The 21,092-nt window shown below is 48.3% G+C and overlaps 1 protein-coding gene across 4 annotated transcripts in view; it reads right to left on the minus strand.

Annotated features, from left to right (window-relative positions):
- PSTPIP2 (proline-serine-threonine phosphatase interacting protein 2) overlaps positions 1-21,092 on the minus strand; it is a 134,330-nt gene that overhangs the window by 31,036 nt on the left and 82,202 nt on the right. For all 4 annotated transcript variants that reach the window (XM_063958376.1, XM_063958392.1, XM_063958367.1 and 1 more), the window contains exons 5-6: positions 20,376-20,482; positions 1,708-1,770 (exon numbers count right to left, since the gene is read on the minus strand). In XM_063958376.1, the coding sequence (XP_063814446.1) occupies positions 1,708-1,770; positions 20,376-20,482 (170 nt within the window). The remainder of the gene's footprint in view (positions 1-1,707; positions 1,771-20,375; positions 20,483-21,092) is intronic.

Genomic DNA, 21,092 nt, shown 5'->3' on the forward strand with positions numbered 1-21,092 from the left:
TCTCCCTGAAAATCAAAAACCTAACATAAGTCTTTTTCAGAGAAACTCAGTAGAGCTCCTCACAGTGCATCCAGTCTGCCTGGGCACAATTCTAAAACTGGAGTCTGGAGGAGGGGCATAGAGGGAGGAGCCAGTTCACACCCCTTTGAAAGTCTTAAAGTGCCCATGTCTCCTGTGGATCCCGTCTATACTCTATGGTTCTTGAAGTGTCCCCAGCATCCTCTAGGACGTATGAGATAGGGAGGTTAGGGTTAGGCTGCGGGAACCGATGGTTAGACTTAGGCTGCGGGGAGCAGACTCGCCATCAGGGGGGTCCTGGGGGCACAACTGTTCCGAGCCCGGCCACTCTGGCAGAGGGTGGAGGGCCCGGGCCGCATGCCACCCACCCCAGGCACCCGCCACTACACACTACTGAGAGTGCCCCCACTCTAAGTATTGAAAATGTGCCTCCCAAAATGGCCACCACCACAGAGGAGATAGTTATTAGAAATGCAAGAGGAGACGGCAGACATTATGGGAGGGACATTTTCAAAATGTTGAAGGGGGCAGGCGTGAACAGCGACAGCGATCGGGACGGGGGTTCCCCTGACAACGAGCAATAACCCCTGACAAAGAGCAGAACCCCTGAGAGCAGGTTCTGTGGCATACAGCATTTTTACTATGTGGACATAATATGGTGACAGGGGCATAACTGTGGGGGCATAGTGTAGTGACAGGGGCATTACTGTGTGGGGCATAATATGGTGACAGGGGCATACCTGTGTGGGCGTAATATGGTGTCAGGGGCGTTACTGTGGGGACTTGACCACTTGCCTGGCGTGGTGGCATCAGATGCGACCACACCAGCAAGTGCCTCATCTGACCTGGTCGCACAGGATGTGACCAGTCAGATACACGTTTGCAGCTGCAGGAAAGAGAAACTTCCCACTGCTGCTGCTCTCAGAGAGACCTCTGCTTCCCTGCACCCTCCCCCAGTGTTTGCCTGTCGGTCAGCATGGCAGGACCGACAGGGGGTGGAAGGGTGGGGGTGCAACTGCCTATGTTGTCAGACATGGGACCCACAATTTCTGTGGCAGCCCTGGAGGGGAGGGAGGGTTAGGCTGCAGGGAGGACAGGTGAGGGTTAGGCTGCGGGAACCGAGGGTAAGGTTTAGGTTGAGGGGAGGGAGGGTTAGTGTTGGGGGGAGGTAGAGGATTAGACTTAGCTGCCGCCTGCAGCCCTGTCGACATTAAAAACAGTCAGGATGCCCGGGTCGGTATTAGGACCGCCGGCAACCTAATTTTCCGACATCCCATACCCAACCCGCGATAAGTGCTGCAAAAATACACAGGTCTGCGGCTTTTTCACGGGACCTATGTATTATTGCACAAAAAACGGGCGTTTTTTGTAGATAGGGGTTTATAAAAAAAATCATGAAAAATGCCAGTTTTTAGCGACAAGCGGCACTATCGTGGGTAATTGTATACCCTCCATTATGTTCACGTTTTAATGCTGACACAGTTAAAATGCGTAAAATAACATTACTATGGAGCAGGCATTCTCCTGTCAACATTAAGCTGTTGACTTTTTGACTGTCGGCAGCACAAGTGTCGACCAGTCATTCTGCACCCCAGAAATTGGCCTCTGAAGCGCCTATAAAACCTATTTCTGGAAACACAGAGACATTTCTCATTTTAGTACTACTGTAAATATGAACTTAATACGTACATCCATCACCCTCTTATAATGAGTCTGTCTCTGCTTGTGCATTGCTTCCATTGCAGCTTCTATCTGAAAAAGAGCAACAAAAATATTTGGCTTAAAGCTTTTTCTTAATGAATTATAAATAAAACCCAGAAATAGTTGGATACGTAACTATGCACCCCTTGTGCCAAGATACATTTAAATAACCCTTGGTGTAATCCGTTGTCTTCAGAGTTAACATCATTAATGGGTTGGACTCAACCTATGTATAATTAAAGCGCTTCAATTAAATGCACCCGACCATGACATCTTCCAGTGTTGGGTAGAGCGTTTCCGAATAAGGGCTTCATCATGAAGATCACAGACTATTCAAAGTCAATTTTAAGAACTATTTATTGAGCAGCATCAGGGAAGGGAACTATATGAGGACATGGCGCAGGTGCAAATTTTGTAGAATCGGTCTTCCTGGAAAACTGCATAAAGAGGCCACTCTGTCATATGGCCACCTTGAGTTACAGTTTTCCATGGCATACTGTAGATGGGAAAAACCTGCGCTTCACAAATTGCAGCTTTGTGGGAGGTGTCAAAAAGAAAACCACTGAGGAACACACATGAAACGTCACACAGGGATTGTCGGAAAGAATATGTTGGACTCATTTACCAAGTGGAGGGATGGTCTATGGTCCGAACGTTGAAGCTCTTGACCTCAGTCCTCAGCACTACTGTATGTTTGGGGCAAGCCTAATGCAGCCCATTATCCGTAGGCCAATATAAATACCGTAAGACACGGGGGAGGGAGTGTAGTGCTGTGGGGTGGCACTATTTTCTCTGGATCTGTGCAGGAGACTGTAATACTGAGGGCACTGGGATAACTTGTCATTAACGGAGGCACTAAAATTCATTGTAAGTGACAGTGGATGCACTACTAGTTGTATACTTTAGGATGAAGCAACACTTTCAGTGCATGATCTTGTGGCACTACAAGTGCGTGCTTTCCCTATCTGCCATGTGGCTGCATCTGTGGGTAGTTTGGCCTTTAGTAGTTTGCAAACTGCCAAACATCCGACGAGTTTGAGCTTTCAGCCTGGAAGCAGCACGCGGTATACAGGCAGTGGCTTGCAAACTGGATACAAAACCGCTTTTTAGTAAATCTCACCCTTAAGAGTGTTTTTTTTATTTATTGTAAATTTGACATGAGATACAGGGCCGAACTCAGACCTGATCGCAGCAGCAAAATTTTCCTCTAATGGGCAAAACCATGTGCACTGCAGGGGAGGCAGATGTAACATGTGCAGAGAGAGTTAGATTTGGGTGGGGTGTGTTCAAACTGAAATCTAAATTGCAGTGTAAAAATAAAGCAGCCAGTATTTACCCTGCACAGAAATATAACCCACCCAAATCTAACTCTCTCTGCACATGTTACATCCGCCCCACCTGCCGTGCACATGGTTTTGCCCATTAGAGAAAGATTTTCCTGCTGCGATCAGGTCTGAATTTGGCCCACAATATTCTACTGTGCTGATCTGCGGCGACAGTTCCCAAATAAATACATTTTTACTTATTAACCAATAATGTAAATAAAATAAAATGTCAAAAGTGATATTGAAGGCTTTCATAATCATTTGCACGCACTCACTGTGTGCACCGCCGAGCATCTTTTTTTGCGCCAATGCACCTCGGTGGTCCTGAATTGCTTACATACATATTTCATACTTGCCGACTTTGGTACGTGCAGCGGAGATGGGGGGGGGGGGGGGGCATGGCTAGGTAACTTACATGATCATGGCCCAATCCCTACTCTGCGTGACATAAACCTGCAAATCATGGCATCTCACTGCGGGGCGATGGGGCTACGATGGCGCAATTCACAGGGAATCTCGCCATAGGGATCCCGCCCACTTCCATAGTATCTAGGGGGCTTCCCTTCTCTCCCTGGAATTCGTGGGACTCTAGGAGTGGATATATGAGATATTTGCAAATGTTGTAAGTGCCTGTTTTACATACACAAAGTCCAGCTATGTAAACGACACAGATGGACTATTTTGTAACCCCCTATCGCAGTGGTTCTCAAACTCTGTCCTCAGGACCCCACACGGTTCACGTTTTCCATGTCACCCAGCAGGTGCCCTGTGTATCACCAACTGTCACATTTCAAAAAACTACAGGTGACCTGCAAACATGGGCCGCGTGGGGTCCTGAGGACCGATTCTGAGAACCTATGCCCTATCGTATCTGTAACCACCTTCTGTATAAGCTCCAATGGGATGGAAGGAGCTTACCACTCATACTATCTTAGTGAATTGTGCCACGGCTCGCTATCGACAGTCGACACCCAATTATCTTGCTGGCCTTTGCATACGTTTCAAACGACTTGATTGTCCAGCAGATTCCAGAATTGGGGAGAGGGGGGGGGGGGGAGGGGGGCCTGGCGGACTTCTGAGAGAGTGGATGTCCAGGGGGTTCGAAGATGCGATTCGCATCACACCCTACACTAAAGAAACAGTTTTTCAAAAGTTGGCAAGGATGGTTCATTAGGACAGTCTCAGTTGAACCCAGCTGCATCCACTTTACATTACGGCCTCCGTCCGTGCAACACGATTGAGCACTAAGGTCCGCCTACACTGCCCATGACACTCCCGCTAAAAGGATCAGATCCGTGTGTTCTCAAGGTCGCCACCCAGTTACTGCCCAAAAACACTCATTTTGCGCACAGTGTGGTCCATCGAAGGACAGATAGGTCCGTTTGCACTAGTGAACTCCGTCCGTGCGCTTGTCTGATTTGACACAAGCACAGGCCAATTCCTTTCTTTGGCGCATGTGCAATATGCTGAAATCCGGAGTGGGGTGGGGGTGTGCTTGTTGGAGGGGCCCAGGCCTGCTGCTGAGGGGAACAAATATCCCTCTTTGCAGCACATCTTATTTTTCACTGTTTTTATTTTTCAGAGGAGGCGTGGCTACGACACCCTCATCTGATCACGCCCCTTTCAAACCCCGGGCCCCCCCTTCACAGGGAATTGTTTTTACGGATCTGTATGTCGTTACCATCAGAAGAGATTAGGACAGTTAATAGGTGTATTATATATCTAAATAGCCCTCAGATCTACTTCCAAAACTACCATAACTGTTTCCATCTAGACAACACAGTAATTATAGGGCAGATTTATGAAGCCTGGTGAAGTGATAAAGTGGAAGGTGATAACGCACCAGCCAATCAGCTCCTAACTTCCATGTCACAGGCTGGGTTTGAAAAATGACAGTTAGGAGCTGATTGGCTGACGCGTTATCACCTTCCACTTTATCACTTCACCAGGCTTAATAAATCTGCCCCTACTGACTACTACTTGTAAGATACAATGCAAATACCTGTTACCAGTAACTTGGCAGCTGCTCTATATTCAAAAACAAACAGTGAAGTTCTTCTTTGTAATCCCATTCACTTGCTCCTTACTGATCCGACTTTGCATTTACACTGACGCTTCTTATCTCGCACAAAAGATATCTGAGACTGATGCTGTATAAAGAAGGGCCAAGAGAAAGCCGACAGAGAGAACCGGTACACGGTGCTGTACATCTGAACTGCACAGTGTATGTCCTGCTAAGGAGACAGCTATAGGACATAGGGGGTCATTCCGAGTTGTTAGCTCGCAAGCTGCTTTTAGCAGCTTTGCACACGCTAAGCCGCCGCCTACTGGGAGTGAATCTTAGCTTATTAAAATTGCGAACGAAAGATTAGCAGAATTGCGAATAGACACTTCTTAGCAGTTTCTGAGTAGCTCCACACTTACTCGGCATCTGCGATCAGTTCAGTGCTTGTCGTTCCTGGTTTGACGTCACCAACACACCCAGCGTTCGCCCAGACACTCCTCCGTTTCTCCAGCCACTCCCGCGTTTTTCCCAGAAACGGTAGCGTTTTTTCACACACTCCCATAAAACGGCCAGTTTCCGCCCAGAAACACCCACTTCCTGTCAATCACATTACGATCACCAGAACGAAGAAAAAACCTCGTAATGCCGTGAGTAAAATTCCTAACTGCATAGCAAATTTACTTGGCGCAATCGCACTGCGGACATTGCGCATGCGCATTAGCGACTATTCGCTCCGTTGCGACAAAAAAATAACAAGCGAACAACTCGGAATGACCCCCCTAGGAATAACCCATGGTCTGTACGTCCCAGGTTATCCAGGCCTAGATTACAGTAGCGCTTGTAGGAGGTCTCTTAACATTGGTCTCTGTGCCTGGCAGTAACTAGGAAGTCTCTCAGTAACACACAGCTTATCTCTTCTGTTCTGCTATGCTGTAATACAACTCAAACAGGGGTCTTGCAACACACTCCACTAGCTTACATGGTTGGGGTACCTGCTCCGGCTTCAGCACTGTGTACAGCTGCTTGGCAGTAAAGACCGGCTCCTCAGCGCTCAGTTAGTGGGTCAGTATTTCACCTCTCTCAGAAGCCGCTCTCTCACCTTTCTCTCAACATTGCCATGTTCCATCTAGACTCCGCCCTGCGTGCTTCCAGAGCATCCGCGTTCTCAAAGAGTGCATGCACACACTCAGACCAGCCCCTAGGCGTTATGGGGACTGTAGCCGAAGCATCCATAGGATACTTCAGATGTGCACACCACAGCTCTTACAGCCCCCCAGAGCATCCTGAGGGACATCATGACATCACACCCTCTGGGGGCCATGGACGGCGCAGGACAGTTGGGCACCCAGATATGGCGCTGGCCCCTGACACAGCCGCTGCTGCAATGCGGCCATCCCAGTGACACCACTTAGACATGCATGATCTGGTGTCTCCATCGTGTCACCATCAGAGGTCCAGGGCCAGCATCGAGTCACCACCAGTGATGTGGGATCTGTATCTTGTCATCATGGGTCTACATAGTGTCACAACCAGAGATCTAGGATCTGCATCGTTTCACTAGAAAAGACCCGGGGTCTGCATCACGTCACCATCAGAGATCTGGGGTCTGCATTGTGTCACCAACAATTATGTGGGGTCTTTACTGTGTCACCACCAGTGATCTGGAATATACATTGTGTCACCACCAGAGATCTGGGCTCCCCATTGTGTTACCACCAGAGATCTAGGCCCCCCATTGTGTCACCACCAGCGATCTGGAATATACATTGCGTCACCACCAGCGATCTCGGCTCCGCATTGTGTCACCGCCATAGATCTGGGCTCTGCATTGTGTCACCGCCATAGACCTGGGCTCTGCATTGTGTCACCACCAGAAATCTGGGCTCTGCATTGTGTCACCACCAGAGATCTGGGCTCTGCATTGTGTCACCACCAGATATCTGGGCTCTGCATTGTGTCACCACCAGAGATCTGGGCTCTGCATTGTGTCACCACCAGAGATCTGGGCTCTGCATTGTGTCACCACCAGAGATCTGGGCTCCGCATTGTTACCACCAGAGATCTGGGCTCCGCATTGTTACCACCAGAGATCTGGGCTCCGCATTGTGTCACCACTAGAGATCTGGGCTCAGCATTGTGTCACCACCAGAGATCTGGGCTCAGCATTGTGTCACCACCAGCGATCTGGGCTCAGCATTGTGTCACCACCAGAGATCTGGGCTCAGCATTGTGTCACCACCAGAGATCTGGGTTCCGCATTGTGTCACCACCAGAGATCTGGGCTCCGCATTGTATCACCACCAGAGATCTGGGCTCAGCATTGTGTCACCACCAGAGATCTGGGCTCCGCATTGCGTCACCACCAGAGATCTGGGCTCTGCATTGCATCACCACCGGAGATCTGGGCTCTGCATTGCGTCACCACCAGAGATCTGGGCTCCGCATTGTGTCACCACCAGAGATCTGGGCTCCGCATTGTGTCACCACCAGAGATCTGGGCTCAGCATTGTGTCACCACCAGAGATCTGGGCTCAGCATTGTGTCACCACCAGAGATCTGGGCTCAGCATTGTGTCACCACCAGAGATCTGGGCTCAGCATTGTGTCACCAACAGAGATCTGGGTTCCGCATTGTGTCACCACCAGAGATCTGGGCTCAGCATTGTGTCACCACCAGAGATCTGGGCTCAGCATTGTGTCACCACCAGAGATCTGGGCTCAGCATTGTGTCACCACCAGAGATCTGGGCTCAGCATTGTGTCACCACCAGAGATCTGGGTTCCGCATTGTGTCACCAACAGAGATCTGGGTTCCGCATTGTGTCACCACCAGAGATCTGGGCTCAGCATTGTGTCACCACCAGAGATCTGGGCTCCGCATTGTGTCACCACCAGAGATCTGGGCTCCGCATTGTGTCAAAACCAGAGATCTGGGCTCCGCATTGTGTCACCACCAGAGATCTGGGCTCCGCATTGTGTCACCACCAGAGATCTGGGCTCCGCATTGTGTCACCACCAGAGATCTGGGCTCTGCATTGCGTCACCACCAGAGATCTGGGCTCTGCATTGTGTCACCACCAGAGATCTGGGCTCTGCATTGTGTCACCACCAGAGATCTGGGCTCTGCATTGTCACCACCAGCGATCTGGAATATACATTGTGTCACCACCAGCGATCTGGGATCCTCATTGTGTCACCACCAGAGATCTGGGTTCCGCACTGTGTCACCACCAAAGATCTGGGCTCAGCATTGTGTCACCACAAGAGGTCTGGGCTCCACATTGTGTCACCACAAGAGGTCTGGGCTCCACATTGTGTCACCACAAGAGGTCTGGGCTCCGCATTGTGTCACCACCAGAGATCTGGGCTCCGCATTGTGTCACCACCAGAGATTTGGGCTCCGCATTGTGTCACCACCAGAGATCTGGGCTCTGCATTGTGTCACCACCAGAGATCTGGGCTCAGCATTGTGTCACCACCAGAGATCTGGGCTCAGCATTGTGTCACCACCAGAGATCTGGGCTCAGCATTGTGTCACCACCAGAGATCTGCGCTCCGCATTGTGTCACCACCAGATCTCTGGGCTCAGCACTGTGTCACCACCAGAGGTCTGGGCTCTGCATTGTGTCACCACAAGAGGTCTGGGCTCCCCATTGTGTCACCACCAGAGACCTGGGGTCTGCGTTGTGTCACCAACAGTGATGTGGGGTCTTTACTGTGTCACCACCAGTGATCTGGGATATACATTGTGTCACCACCAAAGATCTGGGCTCCACATTGGGTCACCACCAGAGATCTGGGCTCCGCATTGTGTCACCACCAGAGATCTGGGCTCCGCATTGTGTCACCACCAGAGATCTGGGCTCTGCATTGTGTCACCACCAGAGACCTGGGGTCTGCATCGTGTCACCAACAGTGATGTGAGGTCTTCACTGTGTCACCACCAGAGATTTGGGATTTGGATTGTGTCACTAAAAAACAGTGATGTGGGGTCACTGTGCCACCGCTAGTGATCTGGTCTGGGATATACATTGTGTCACTGACCGAGATCAGGGGTTTGCACTGAATCACCACCAAAGGTCTGGGTTCTGCACTGTATCACTACCAGAGGTCTGGGCTCTATACCGCATCACCACCAGAGGTCTGGGCTTTGCACTGTATCACCACCAGAGGTCTGGGCATTACACTGCATCACCACCAGAGGTCTGGGCTTTGCACTGTATCACCACCAGAGGTCTGGGCGTTACACTGTATCACCACCAGAGGTCTGGGTTCTGCATTGTGTCACCACCAGAGGTCTGGGTTCTGCATTGTGTCACCACCAGAGATCTGGGTTCTGCACTGTATCACCACCAGAGGTCTGGGCTCTGTACCGCATCACCACCAGAGATCTGGGCTTTGCACTGTATCACCACCAGAGGTCTGGGCTTTGCACTGTATCACCACCAGAGATCTGGGTTCTGCTGTGGGTGACCACCTGATCTCTGCAATGTGATAACACTACAGCATTTGATATTGGCATTCAGCAGCTGTGAATATACACAAGGAAGTATGTTCTCATAAATGACCGCTCATCAGGCCGCCCCCAGGCACAACATTATCAGGTCACCCACCCCCCATCATGTCACTGCCCCCTGCATGTTGGAGGCCTCGCAACTGCCAAAGCAGCACCAACCTCACTACCCCTCCACCACCAATCAAAACTCAAAAACCTGGCCATTGGCCTATCAGGGCTCTCATGCAAGCGAGCATGCTGTGCCGTCCCTACCCCCCACCAGCAAGTGTCACCCATAGGTATGTGCTGCCCAACACTGCTGCCCACACGTTTAACTACTGTATCAATATCTTCAAATGAATGGCAGTTCCCCTTTGTGATACAGATCTGCTGATAGCAGAGTTTATGTTTTGCTTAATCACGCTGACTGATGGTGTAAGAGGAAACACTGCAGCACTCTATACACACACGCTGGATTCCCGGCCTTATCTTCCATAGTATTTCATTATCTAATTATCCGAGATTATCAGACACTTATATCCATGCTGCTTGTGTGACACTTACACCCTTCTCCAATGCTGCTTGTGTGACACTTACATCCTTCTCCAATGCTGCTTGTGTGACACTTACACCCTTCTCCAATGCTGCTTGTGTGACACTTACACCCTTCTCCAATGCTGCTTGTGTGACACTTACGCCCTTCTCCAATGCTGCTTGTGTGACACTTACATCCTTCTCCAATGCTGCTTGTGTGACACTTACACCCTTCTCCAATGCTGCTTGTGTGACACTTACATCCTTCTCCAATGCTGCTTGTGTGACACTTACACCCTTCTCCAATGCTGCTTGTGTGACACTTACATCCTTCTCCAATGACCCTTCTCCAATGCTGCTTGTGTGACACTTACACCCTTCTCCAATGCTGCTTGTGTGATACTTACATCCTTCTCCAATACTGCTTGTGTGACCCTTACACCCTTCTCCAATGCTGCTTGTGTGACCCTTACACCCTTCTCCAATGCTGCTTGTATGACACTTATATCCTTCTCCAATGACCCTTCTCCAATGCTGCGCTTGTGTGACACTTACACCCTTCTCCAATGCTGCTTGTGTGACACTTACACCCTTCTCCAATGCTGCTTGTGTGACACTTACACCCTTCTCCAATGATGCTTGTGTGCCACTTACATCCTTCTCCATTGCTGCTTGTGTGACACTTACACCCTTCTCTAATGCTGCTTGTGTGACACTTACACCCTTCTCCAATGCTGCTTGTGTGACACTTACACCCTTCTCCAATGCTGCTGCTTGTGTGACACTTACACCCTTCTCCAATTGTGTGCATCTAGACTCTACCATCATCAGAATTCTAACACCTGGTTCTCTAGCCCGAAACACACACACACACACACACACACACACACACACACACACACACACACACACACACACACACTGTATATACTTTATATCAAACATAATGTATTGCTCTCTTACTTAAATTGTTGAACTTTATTTTATTTAGTTTAATAGATAGTCATGTTCCAGGACTGCATTACACACGGCTGTATTCCAAGAATAAAACAATATTTCAACGCTTTTGTTTTGAAAGTGTCATCCTGGCATTGCAAGCCTAGGCACCGCTGGTCTAATTCTATCCCCTTGGACAATAGGCTTCCCCTATTATAAGCGACTTGATACACCATGGCTACTGGACATGACTTTCATACAATTCTATTACACATTACTACACCCCCAACTTGGACTGACCACTGGACATGACCATACTACATCTATTACACCCTATACGGACATAGGACACTACACTCCCAACATGTCCTGACCACTGGCCATGACCATAATACATCTATTACACCCTATAGTGTTCACTCTAGGAGTGAAAAGGGGCAGGGCGCCGGACTCCGGGGGCCCCCGAAATGGGGGCGCGGCCACGCAAATTAGGGGACGTGGCCACGCCTCCGTCATTTTAGGGGGCGGTGCGGCCCACAGACGCTACTATAGAGAGCGTCTGTGGCCGGCGACGTCACTGTTGGGAGCGTGCCCAGCACCTCCGTCGGTGCTGGGCTTCCCCCAGCCCTCTCCCAATGCGTGAATGGATGCCGCGCGCATGCGCACGGCATCTATACACGCCGGGAGGGCAGGGAGCGGGCGGCTGTTCTAGCAGGGCGCCGCAAAAGGGGCAGGGCGGGTTTTGCCTGTTAAAAAACGGGCAGGGCGCGGCGCCCTGCTAAAACAGCCTAGAGTGCACACTAACCCTATACAGACATAGGACACTACACCCCCAACATGACCTGACCACTGGCAATGACCATAATACATCTATTACACCCTATACAGACATAGCACACTACACCCCCAACATGACCTGACCACTGGCCATGACCATAATACATCTATTACACCCTATACAGACATAGGACACTACACCCCAACATGACCTGACCACTGGACATGACCATAATACATCTATTACACCCTATACAGACATAGGACACTACACCCAAACATGACCTGACCACTGGCCATGACCATAATACATCTATTACACCCAAAACAGACATAGGACACTACACCTCCAACATGACCTGACCACTGGCCATGACCATAATACATCTATTACACCCTATACAGAGATAGGACGCTACAACCCCAACATGACCTGACCACTGGCCATGACCATAATACATCTATTACACCCTGTACAGACATAGGACACTACACCCCCAACATGACCTGACCACTAGCCATGACCATAATACATCTAATACACCCTATACAGACATAGGACACTACACCCCCAACATGACCTGACCACTGGCTATGACCATAATACATCTATTACACCCTATACAGACATAGAATACTACACCCCAACATGACCTGACTACTGGACGTGACAATAAAACATCTATTACACCCTATACAGACATAGAACACTACACCCCAACATGACCTGACCACTGGCCATGACCATAATACATCTATTACAACCTATACAGACATAGGACACTACACCCCAACATGACCTGACCTCTGGACATGACCATAATACATCTATTACACCCTATACAGACATAGGACACTACACCCCCAACATGACCTGACCGCTGGACATGACCATAATACATCTATTACACCCTATACAGACATAGGACACTACACCCCCAACATGACCTGACCGCTGGACATGACCATAATACATCTATTACACCCTATACAGACATAGGACACTACACCCCCAACATGACCTGACCACTGGCCATGACCATAATACATCTAATACACCCTATACAGACATAGGACACTACACCTCCAACATGACCTGACCATTGGCCATGACCATAATACATCTATTACACCCTATACAGACATAGGACACTACACCCCCAACATGACCTGACCACTGGCCATGACCATAATACATCTATTACACCCTATACAGACATAGGACACTACACCCCCAACATGACCTGACCACTGGCCATGACCATAATACATCTATTACACCCTGTACAGACATAGGACACTACACCTCCAACATGACCTGACCACTGGCCATGACCATAATACATCTATTACACCCTATACAGACATAGGACACTACACCCCCAACATGACCTGACCACTGGCCATGACCATAATACATCTATTACACCCTGTACAGACATAGGACACTACACCCCCAACATGACCTGACCACTGGCCATGACCATAATACATCTATTACACCCTATACAGAGATAGGACACTACACCCCCAACATGACCTGACTACTGGCCATGACCATAATACATCTATTACACCCTATACAGACATAGGACACTACACCCCAACATGACCTGACCGCTGGACATGACCATAATACATCTATTACACCCTATACAGACATAGGACACTACACCCCCAACATGACCTGACCACTGGCCATGACCATAATACATCTATTACACCCTGTACAGACATAGGACACTACACCCCCAACATGACCTGACCACTGGCCATGACCATAATACATCTACTTCACCCTATACAGACATAGAACACTACATCCCAACATGACCTGACCACTGGCCATGACCATAATACATCTATTACACCCTATACAGACATAGAACACTATACCTCCAACATGACCTGACCACTGGCCATGACCATAATACATCTATTATACCCTATACAGACATAAGACACTACACCCCCAACATGACCTGACCACTGGCCATGACCATAATACATCTATTACACCCTATACAGACATAGGACACTACACCCCAACATGACCTGACTGCTGGACATGACCATAATACATCTATTACACCCTATACAGACATAGGACACTACACCTCCAACATGACCTGACCCCTGGCCATGACCATAATACATCTATTATACCCTATACAGACATAGGACACTACACCCCCAACATGACCTGACCACTGGCCATGACCATAATACATCTATTACACCCTATACAGACATAGGACACTACACCCCCAACATGACCTGACCACTGACCATGACCATAATACATCTATTACACCCTATACAGACATAGGACACTACACCCCAACATGACCTGACTGCTGGACATGACCATAATACATCTATTACACCCTATACAGACATAGGACACTACACCCCCAACATGACCTGACCACTGACCATGACCATAATACATCTATTACACCCTATACAGACATAGGACACTACACCCCCAACATGACCTGACCACTGGCCATGACCATAATACATCTATTACAACCTGTACCGACATAGGACACTACACCCCCAACATGTCCTGACCACTGGCCATGACCATAATACATCTACTTCACCCTATACAGACATAGAACACTACACCCCAACATGACCTGACCGCTGGACATGACCATAATACATCTATTACACTCTATACAGACATAGGACACTACACCCCAACATGACCTGACCACTGGCCATGACCATAATACATCTATTACACTCTATACAGACATAGGACACTACACCCCCAACATGACCTGACCACTGGCCATGACCATAATACATCTATTACACCCTATACAAACATAGGACACTACACCCCCAACATGACCTGACCACTGGCCATGACCATAATACATCTATTACACCCTATACAGACATAGGACAATACACCCCCAACATGACCTGACCGCTGGACATGACCATAATACATCTATTACACCCTGTACAGACATAGGACACTACACCTCCAACATGACCCGACCCCTGGCCATGACCATAATACATCTATTATACCCTATACAGACATAGGACACTACACCCCCAACATGACCTGACCACTGGCCATGACCATAATACATCTATTACACCCTATACAGACATAAGACACTACACCCCCAACATGACCTGACCACTGGCCATGACCATAATACATCTATTACACCCTATACAGACATAGGACACTACACCCCAACATGACCTGACTGCTGGACATGACCATAATACATCTATTACACCCTATACAGACATAGGACACTACACCCCCAACATGACCTGACCACTGACCATGACCATAATACATCTATTACACCCTATACAGACATAGGACACTACACCCCCAACATGACCTGACCACTGGCCATGACCATAATACATCTATTACAACCTGTACAGACATAGGACACTACACCCCCAACATGTCCTGACCACTGGCCATGACCATAATACATCTACTTCACCCTATACAGACATAGGACACTACACCCCCAACATGACCTGACCACTGGCTATGACCATAATACATCTATTACACCCTATACAGAGATAGGACACTACACCCCCAACATGACCTGAACACTGGACATGACCATAATACATCTATTACACCCTATACAGACATAGAATACTACACCCCAACATGACCTGACTACTGGACGTGACAATAAAACATCTATTACACCCTATACAGACATAGAACACTACACCCCAACATGACCTGACCACTGGCCATGACCATAATACATCTATTACAACCTATACAGACATAGGACACTACACCCCAACATGACCTGACCTCTGGACATGACCATAATACATCTATTACACCCTATACAGACATAGGACACTACACCCCCAACATGACCTGACCACTGGCCATGACCATAATACATCTATTACACCCTATACAGAGATAGGACACTACACCCCCAACATGACCTGACCACTGGCCATGACCATAATACATCTATTACACCCTATACAGACATAGGACACTACACCCCCAACATGACCAGACCGCTGGACATGACCATAATACATCTATTACACCCTATACAGACATAGGACACTACACCCCCAACATGACCTGTCCGCTGGACATGACCATAATACATCTATTACACCCTATACAGACATAGGACACTACACCCCCAACATGACCTGACCACTGGCCATGACCATAATACATCTAATACACCCTATACAGACATAGGACACTACACCTCCAACATGACCTGACCATTGGCCATGACCATAATACATCTATTACACCCTATACAGACATAGGACACTACACCCCCAACATGACCTGACCACTGGCCATGACCATAATACATCTATTACACCCTATACAGACATAGGACACTACACCCCCAACATGACCTGACCACTGGCCATGACCATAATACATCTATTACACCCTGTACAGACATAGGACACTACACCTCCAACATGACCTGGCCATGACCATAATACATCTATTACACCCTATACAGAGATAGGACACTACACCCCCAACATGACCTGACTACTGGCCATGACCATAATACATCTATTACACCCTATACAGACATAGGACACTACACCCCAACATGACCTGACCGCTGGACATGACCATAATACATCTATTACACCCTATACAGACATAGGACACTACACCCCCAACATGACCTGACCACTGGCCATGACCATAATACATCTATTACACCCTGTACAGACATAGGACACTACACCCCCAACATGACCTGACCACTGGCCATGACCATAATACATCTACTTCACCCTATACAGACATAGAACACTACATCCCAACATGACCTGACCACTGGCCATGACCATAATACATCTATTACACCCTATACAGACATAGAACACTATACCTCCAACATGACCTGACCACTGGCCATGACCATAATACATCTATTATACCCTATACAGACATAAGACACTACACCCCCAACATGACCTGACCACTGGCCATGACCATAATACATCTATTACACCCTATACAGACATAGGACACTACACCCCAACATGACCTGACTGCTGGACATGACCATAATACATCTATTACACCCTATACAGACATAGGACACTACACCCCCAACATGACCTGACCACTGACCATGACCATAATACATCTATTACACCCTATACAGACATAGGACACTACACCCCCAACATGACCTGACCACTGGCCATGACCATAATACATCTATTACAACCTGTACAGACATAGGACACTACACCCCCAACATGTCCTGACCACTGGCCATGACCATAATACATCTACTTCACCCTATACAGACATAGAACACTACACCCCAACATGACCTGACCGCTGGACATGACCATAATACATCTATTACACTCTATACAGACATAGGACACTACACCCCAACATGACCTGACCACTGGCCATGACCATAATACATCTATTACACTCTATACAGACATAGGACACTACACCCCCAACATGACCTGACCACTGGCCATGACCATAATACATCTATTACACCCTATACAAACATAGGACACTACACCCCCAACATGACCTGACCACTGGCCATGACCATAATACATCTATTACACCCTATACAGACATAGGACAATACACCCCCAACATGACCTGACCACTGGCCATGACTATAATACATCTATTACACCCTATACAGACATAGACGCTACACCCCCAACATGACCTGACCACTGGCCATGACCATAATACATCTATTACACCCTATACACTTATACAGACATAGGACACTACACCCCAACATGACCTGACCACTGGACATGACCATAATACATCTATTACACCCTATACAGAGATAGGACACTACATCGCCAACATGACCTGACCACTGGCCATGACCATAATACATCTATTACACCCTATACAGACATAGGACACTACACCCCAACATGACCTGACCTCTGGACATGACCATAATACATCTATTACACCCTATACAGACATAGGACACTACACTACATGTAACCATGGTGTATAAGTGGTAGGAACTCATATAAACATTTAAACATTCTGTGTGAAAATGCTGCATAATACTGTATGTGGCCAGTATATAAATAAAGGTTAATAATATTAGCGTTAGAATTTATATGGGGTTGGGTACAAAATCTTGGCAGCCGGCATCCTGGCAGACAGAAGACCGGCAGCGGGACTCTGACGGACAGAGATCACTCCCCCTAGTGCCTAGCATTCCCCTTCCGTAGCCTAACCTTCTCACTTGTGCCTAACCCTCCCCATAGTGCCTAACCCTCCCCATAGTGCCTAACCCTCCCCATAGTGCCTAACCCACCCGTCCCCCCCAGTGCTTAACCCTAACCCACCCCTCCCGCTGCCTAACCCTCCTGCTAGTGCCTAACATTCCCCTTCCAGAGCCTAATTCTGACGTCCCGCCTTGTGCCTACAGGGCAGTAGAGAGCCACGCCGGGCCCAGGTAAAGGGGGCGTGGCTTAAAAAAAGGAGTGATGACACTCTTTATTATAAAAAGATTAATATAAAACTATAATTGCAGGGTCGCTTCACACTCCACAGGGGGGGCTCAATTTTAAAGGTGGGGGGGGACGGGGACGCGGTGGAGGGCACCCACTTCCTACCTTTCTTGAATTAAAAGCGGGTCCCTTCGTCTCAGCCAGCGCCGTCTACCCAGTGACAATTGGGAAGCTGGCCACTAGAGAGCACAGTGTCTTTGCTATCTATGTGCGGCGCCATCTTCCCGAAGAGATCACAGGTATATATGGGGGGGGGGGGGGGGGGGACATTGGACCCGGGATCCCTGCGGGCCCCTCCAGCAGCCCGGGCCCAGGTCATTTGTACCCACTCCCCCCATCTCTCAGCGCCTAACCCTAACCTCAACCCCAATACTTACCTGTGGGATGTGTCAGACTCTGACTGTCTGGATTCCGCATGCTGGTATTTTGAATGTATCCCTTTCTATGGTATACATGGTCTGATTCAGAGATGGGCTCAGTGTCAGACAGGTTGGGGCGATTTTGTTGCCACTGTGCATTTATCTAAGTCGCACTGCGACTGCATGGTCCTCGCAATAACGGTCACAGAGAGGATTTATTTGCAGAGTGACTGTCAGATAGGGAGCGTTTGTAGGCAGCAAACACGTTACTGTAGGTTTAGCATTCAGATCGGCACACAGAGTGCTGTATATTGGTGGTCATTCCGAGTTGATCGCTCGCTAGCAGTTTTTAGCAGCCGTGCACACACTATGTCGCCTCCCACTGGGAGTGTATTTTAGCTTAGCAGAAGTGCGAACGAAAGGATCGCAGAGCGCCTACAAAGATTTTTTGTGCAGTTTCAGAGTAGCTCCAGACCTACTCAGCGCTTGCGATGACTTCAGACTGTTCTGTTCCTGTTTTGACGTCACAAACACGTCCTGCGTTCTCCCAGCCACGCCTGCGTTTTTCCTGACACGCCTGCGTTTTTGCGAACACTCCCTGATAACGGTCAGTTGACACCCAGAAACGCCCACTTCATGTCAATCACTCTGCGGCCAGCAGTGCGACTGAAAAGCTTCGCTAGGCGCTGTGTGAAACTACATCATTAGTTGTAATAGTACGCCACGCGTGCGCATTGCGCCGCATGCGCAGAAGCGCAGTTTTTTAGCCTCATCGCTGCTCAGTGAACGAATGCAGCTAGTGATCAACTCGGAATGACCACCATTGTACTCAGAGGGGTGGCCAGGGGAGGGGGAGGTGTGAGCTCCCATTGGAGGCTCATCTGACGAGCGTCTGCACACACTATTACAGAATTATCAGAACGCCTATAGGGGCAGGGACAGATCTAGACTTTTCTTTAGGGGGGGCGGTTTACTGTTTAATCTTGACTCCTCCCTCTACATTCCCAACTCCTCCCATCTGCAATCCTAACTCCTCCTCTCTCAATTCTGACTGAACTTTTTGAGTGAGACAGAGCTTTGTGATTGTTCTATGTACATGTGACTGTGCTATGGGGTAATTGTATTTATTAGCCCTAGTACCCACACACCGGCAAGTGAGGGGCAAATGCTCTGTAACCCTTGCTCTCCTGGCTCCTCTGTGCTGCTGTGGTATAAGCTGTAGCACATCGTTCTGACTCAGGTTCTCCACGGAGAGCTCTCTTCTATTCTTCTGCTCAAAAGTGGGCGTGGCTATGACTGTTTAAGGGGGGGGCGGTCGCCCCCTTCGCCCCCCCCCCCCTAGATCCGGCCCTGTATAGGGGTGTCTTAGTCCATCTGCATGTGTCATGATGAACAGAGAGGACGCAACCAGAGGGAAAAAATACTTTACTTTTCTTTATCTGTGACATAAAGCAGCAGTTTCACATGCTCTAAATACCCACAGACTAAAGCTTCGGGGAGCCTGTTATATTATATCAACATATTTATTAGTACAGGCTACCAAGTGAAAGCGTCACATCCTCCCCAACAACAACAAAAAAATATAATACCCTTTGCTGCAAGTTGTTCCCAATGAAACCGTCACATTGCAAAGACTGCGCAAATGGCGCCATCGTCATGAATTAATATTTCTTACCCTCTTCCGCTCTGCCTTCTGCCGCTCTCTAAACTCCTCCATCTTCCTGGCCTCATCCCGCAACGTCTGCGCCAGCTGGATGTGACACTGACCGATATTATCAATTTCTGCCCAAAAAATATAATAAAAACATGTTCGGTTAAAACAGATAAAAACACCATGGGCCAACTTAAGCCGTGTACACACGGTGCAATATGCACTAACTTTCCTTATGATTTAGACTATGGGGGTAATTCCAAGTTGATCGCAGCAGGAATTTTGTTAGCAGTTGGGCAAAACCATGTGCACTGCAGGGGAGGCAGATGTAACATGTGCAGAGAGAGGTACATTTGGGTGGGGTGTGTTCAATCTGCAATCTGATTTGCAGTGTAAAAATAAAGCAGCCAGTATTTACCCTGCACAGAAACAAAATAACCCACCCAAATCTAACTCTCTCTGCACATGTTATATCTGCCTCCCCTGCAGTGCACATGGTTTTACCCAACTGCTAAAAAATTTCCTGCTGCGATCAACTTGGAATTACCCCCTATATAGGTTGCATATCGCACCGTGTGTACACACCTTTAGTAACAGTCATTCCCAATATCTTAAATGTTCAAACAAACCTTATATATTATTTTTATTATTCCACAAGGGTTCTGTAAATCTGTAATTACATAGGGAATAGAACATGCAACAAGATTACATGGGACAAGGTGACCACATTAGAGAGTTACA

Source organism: Pseudophryne corroboree, chromosome 1, assembly GCF_028390025.1.
Source record: "Pseudophryne corroboree isolate aPseCor3 chromosome 1, aPseCor3.hap2, whole genome shotgun sequence".
Taxonomy (NCBI): Eukaryota; Metazoa; Chordata; class Amphibia; order Anura; family Myobatrachidae; genus Pseudophryne; species Pseudophryne corroboree.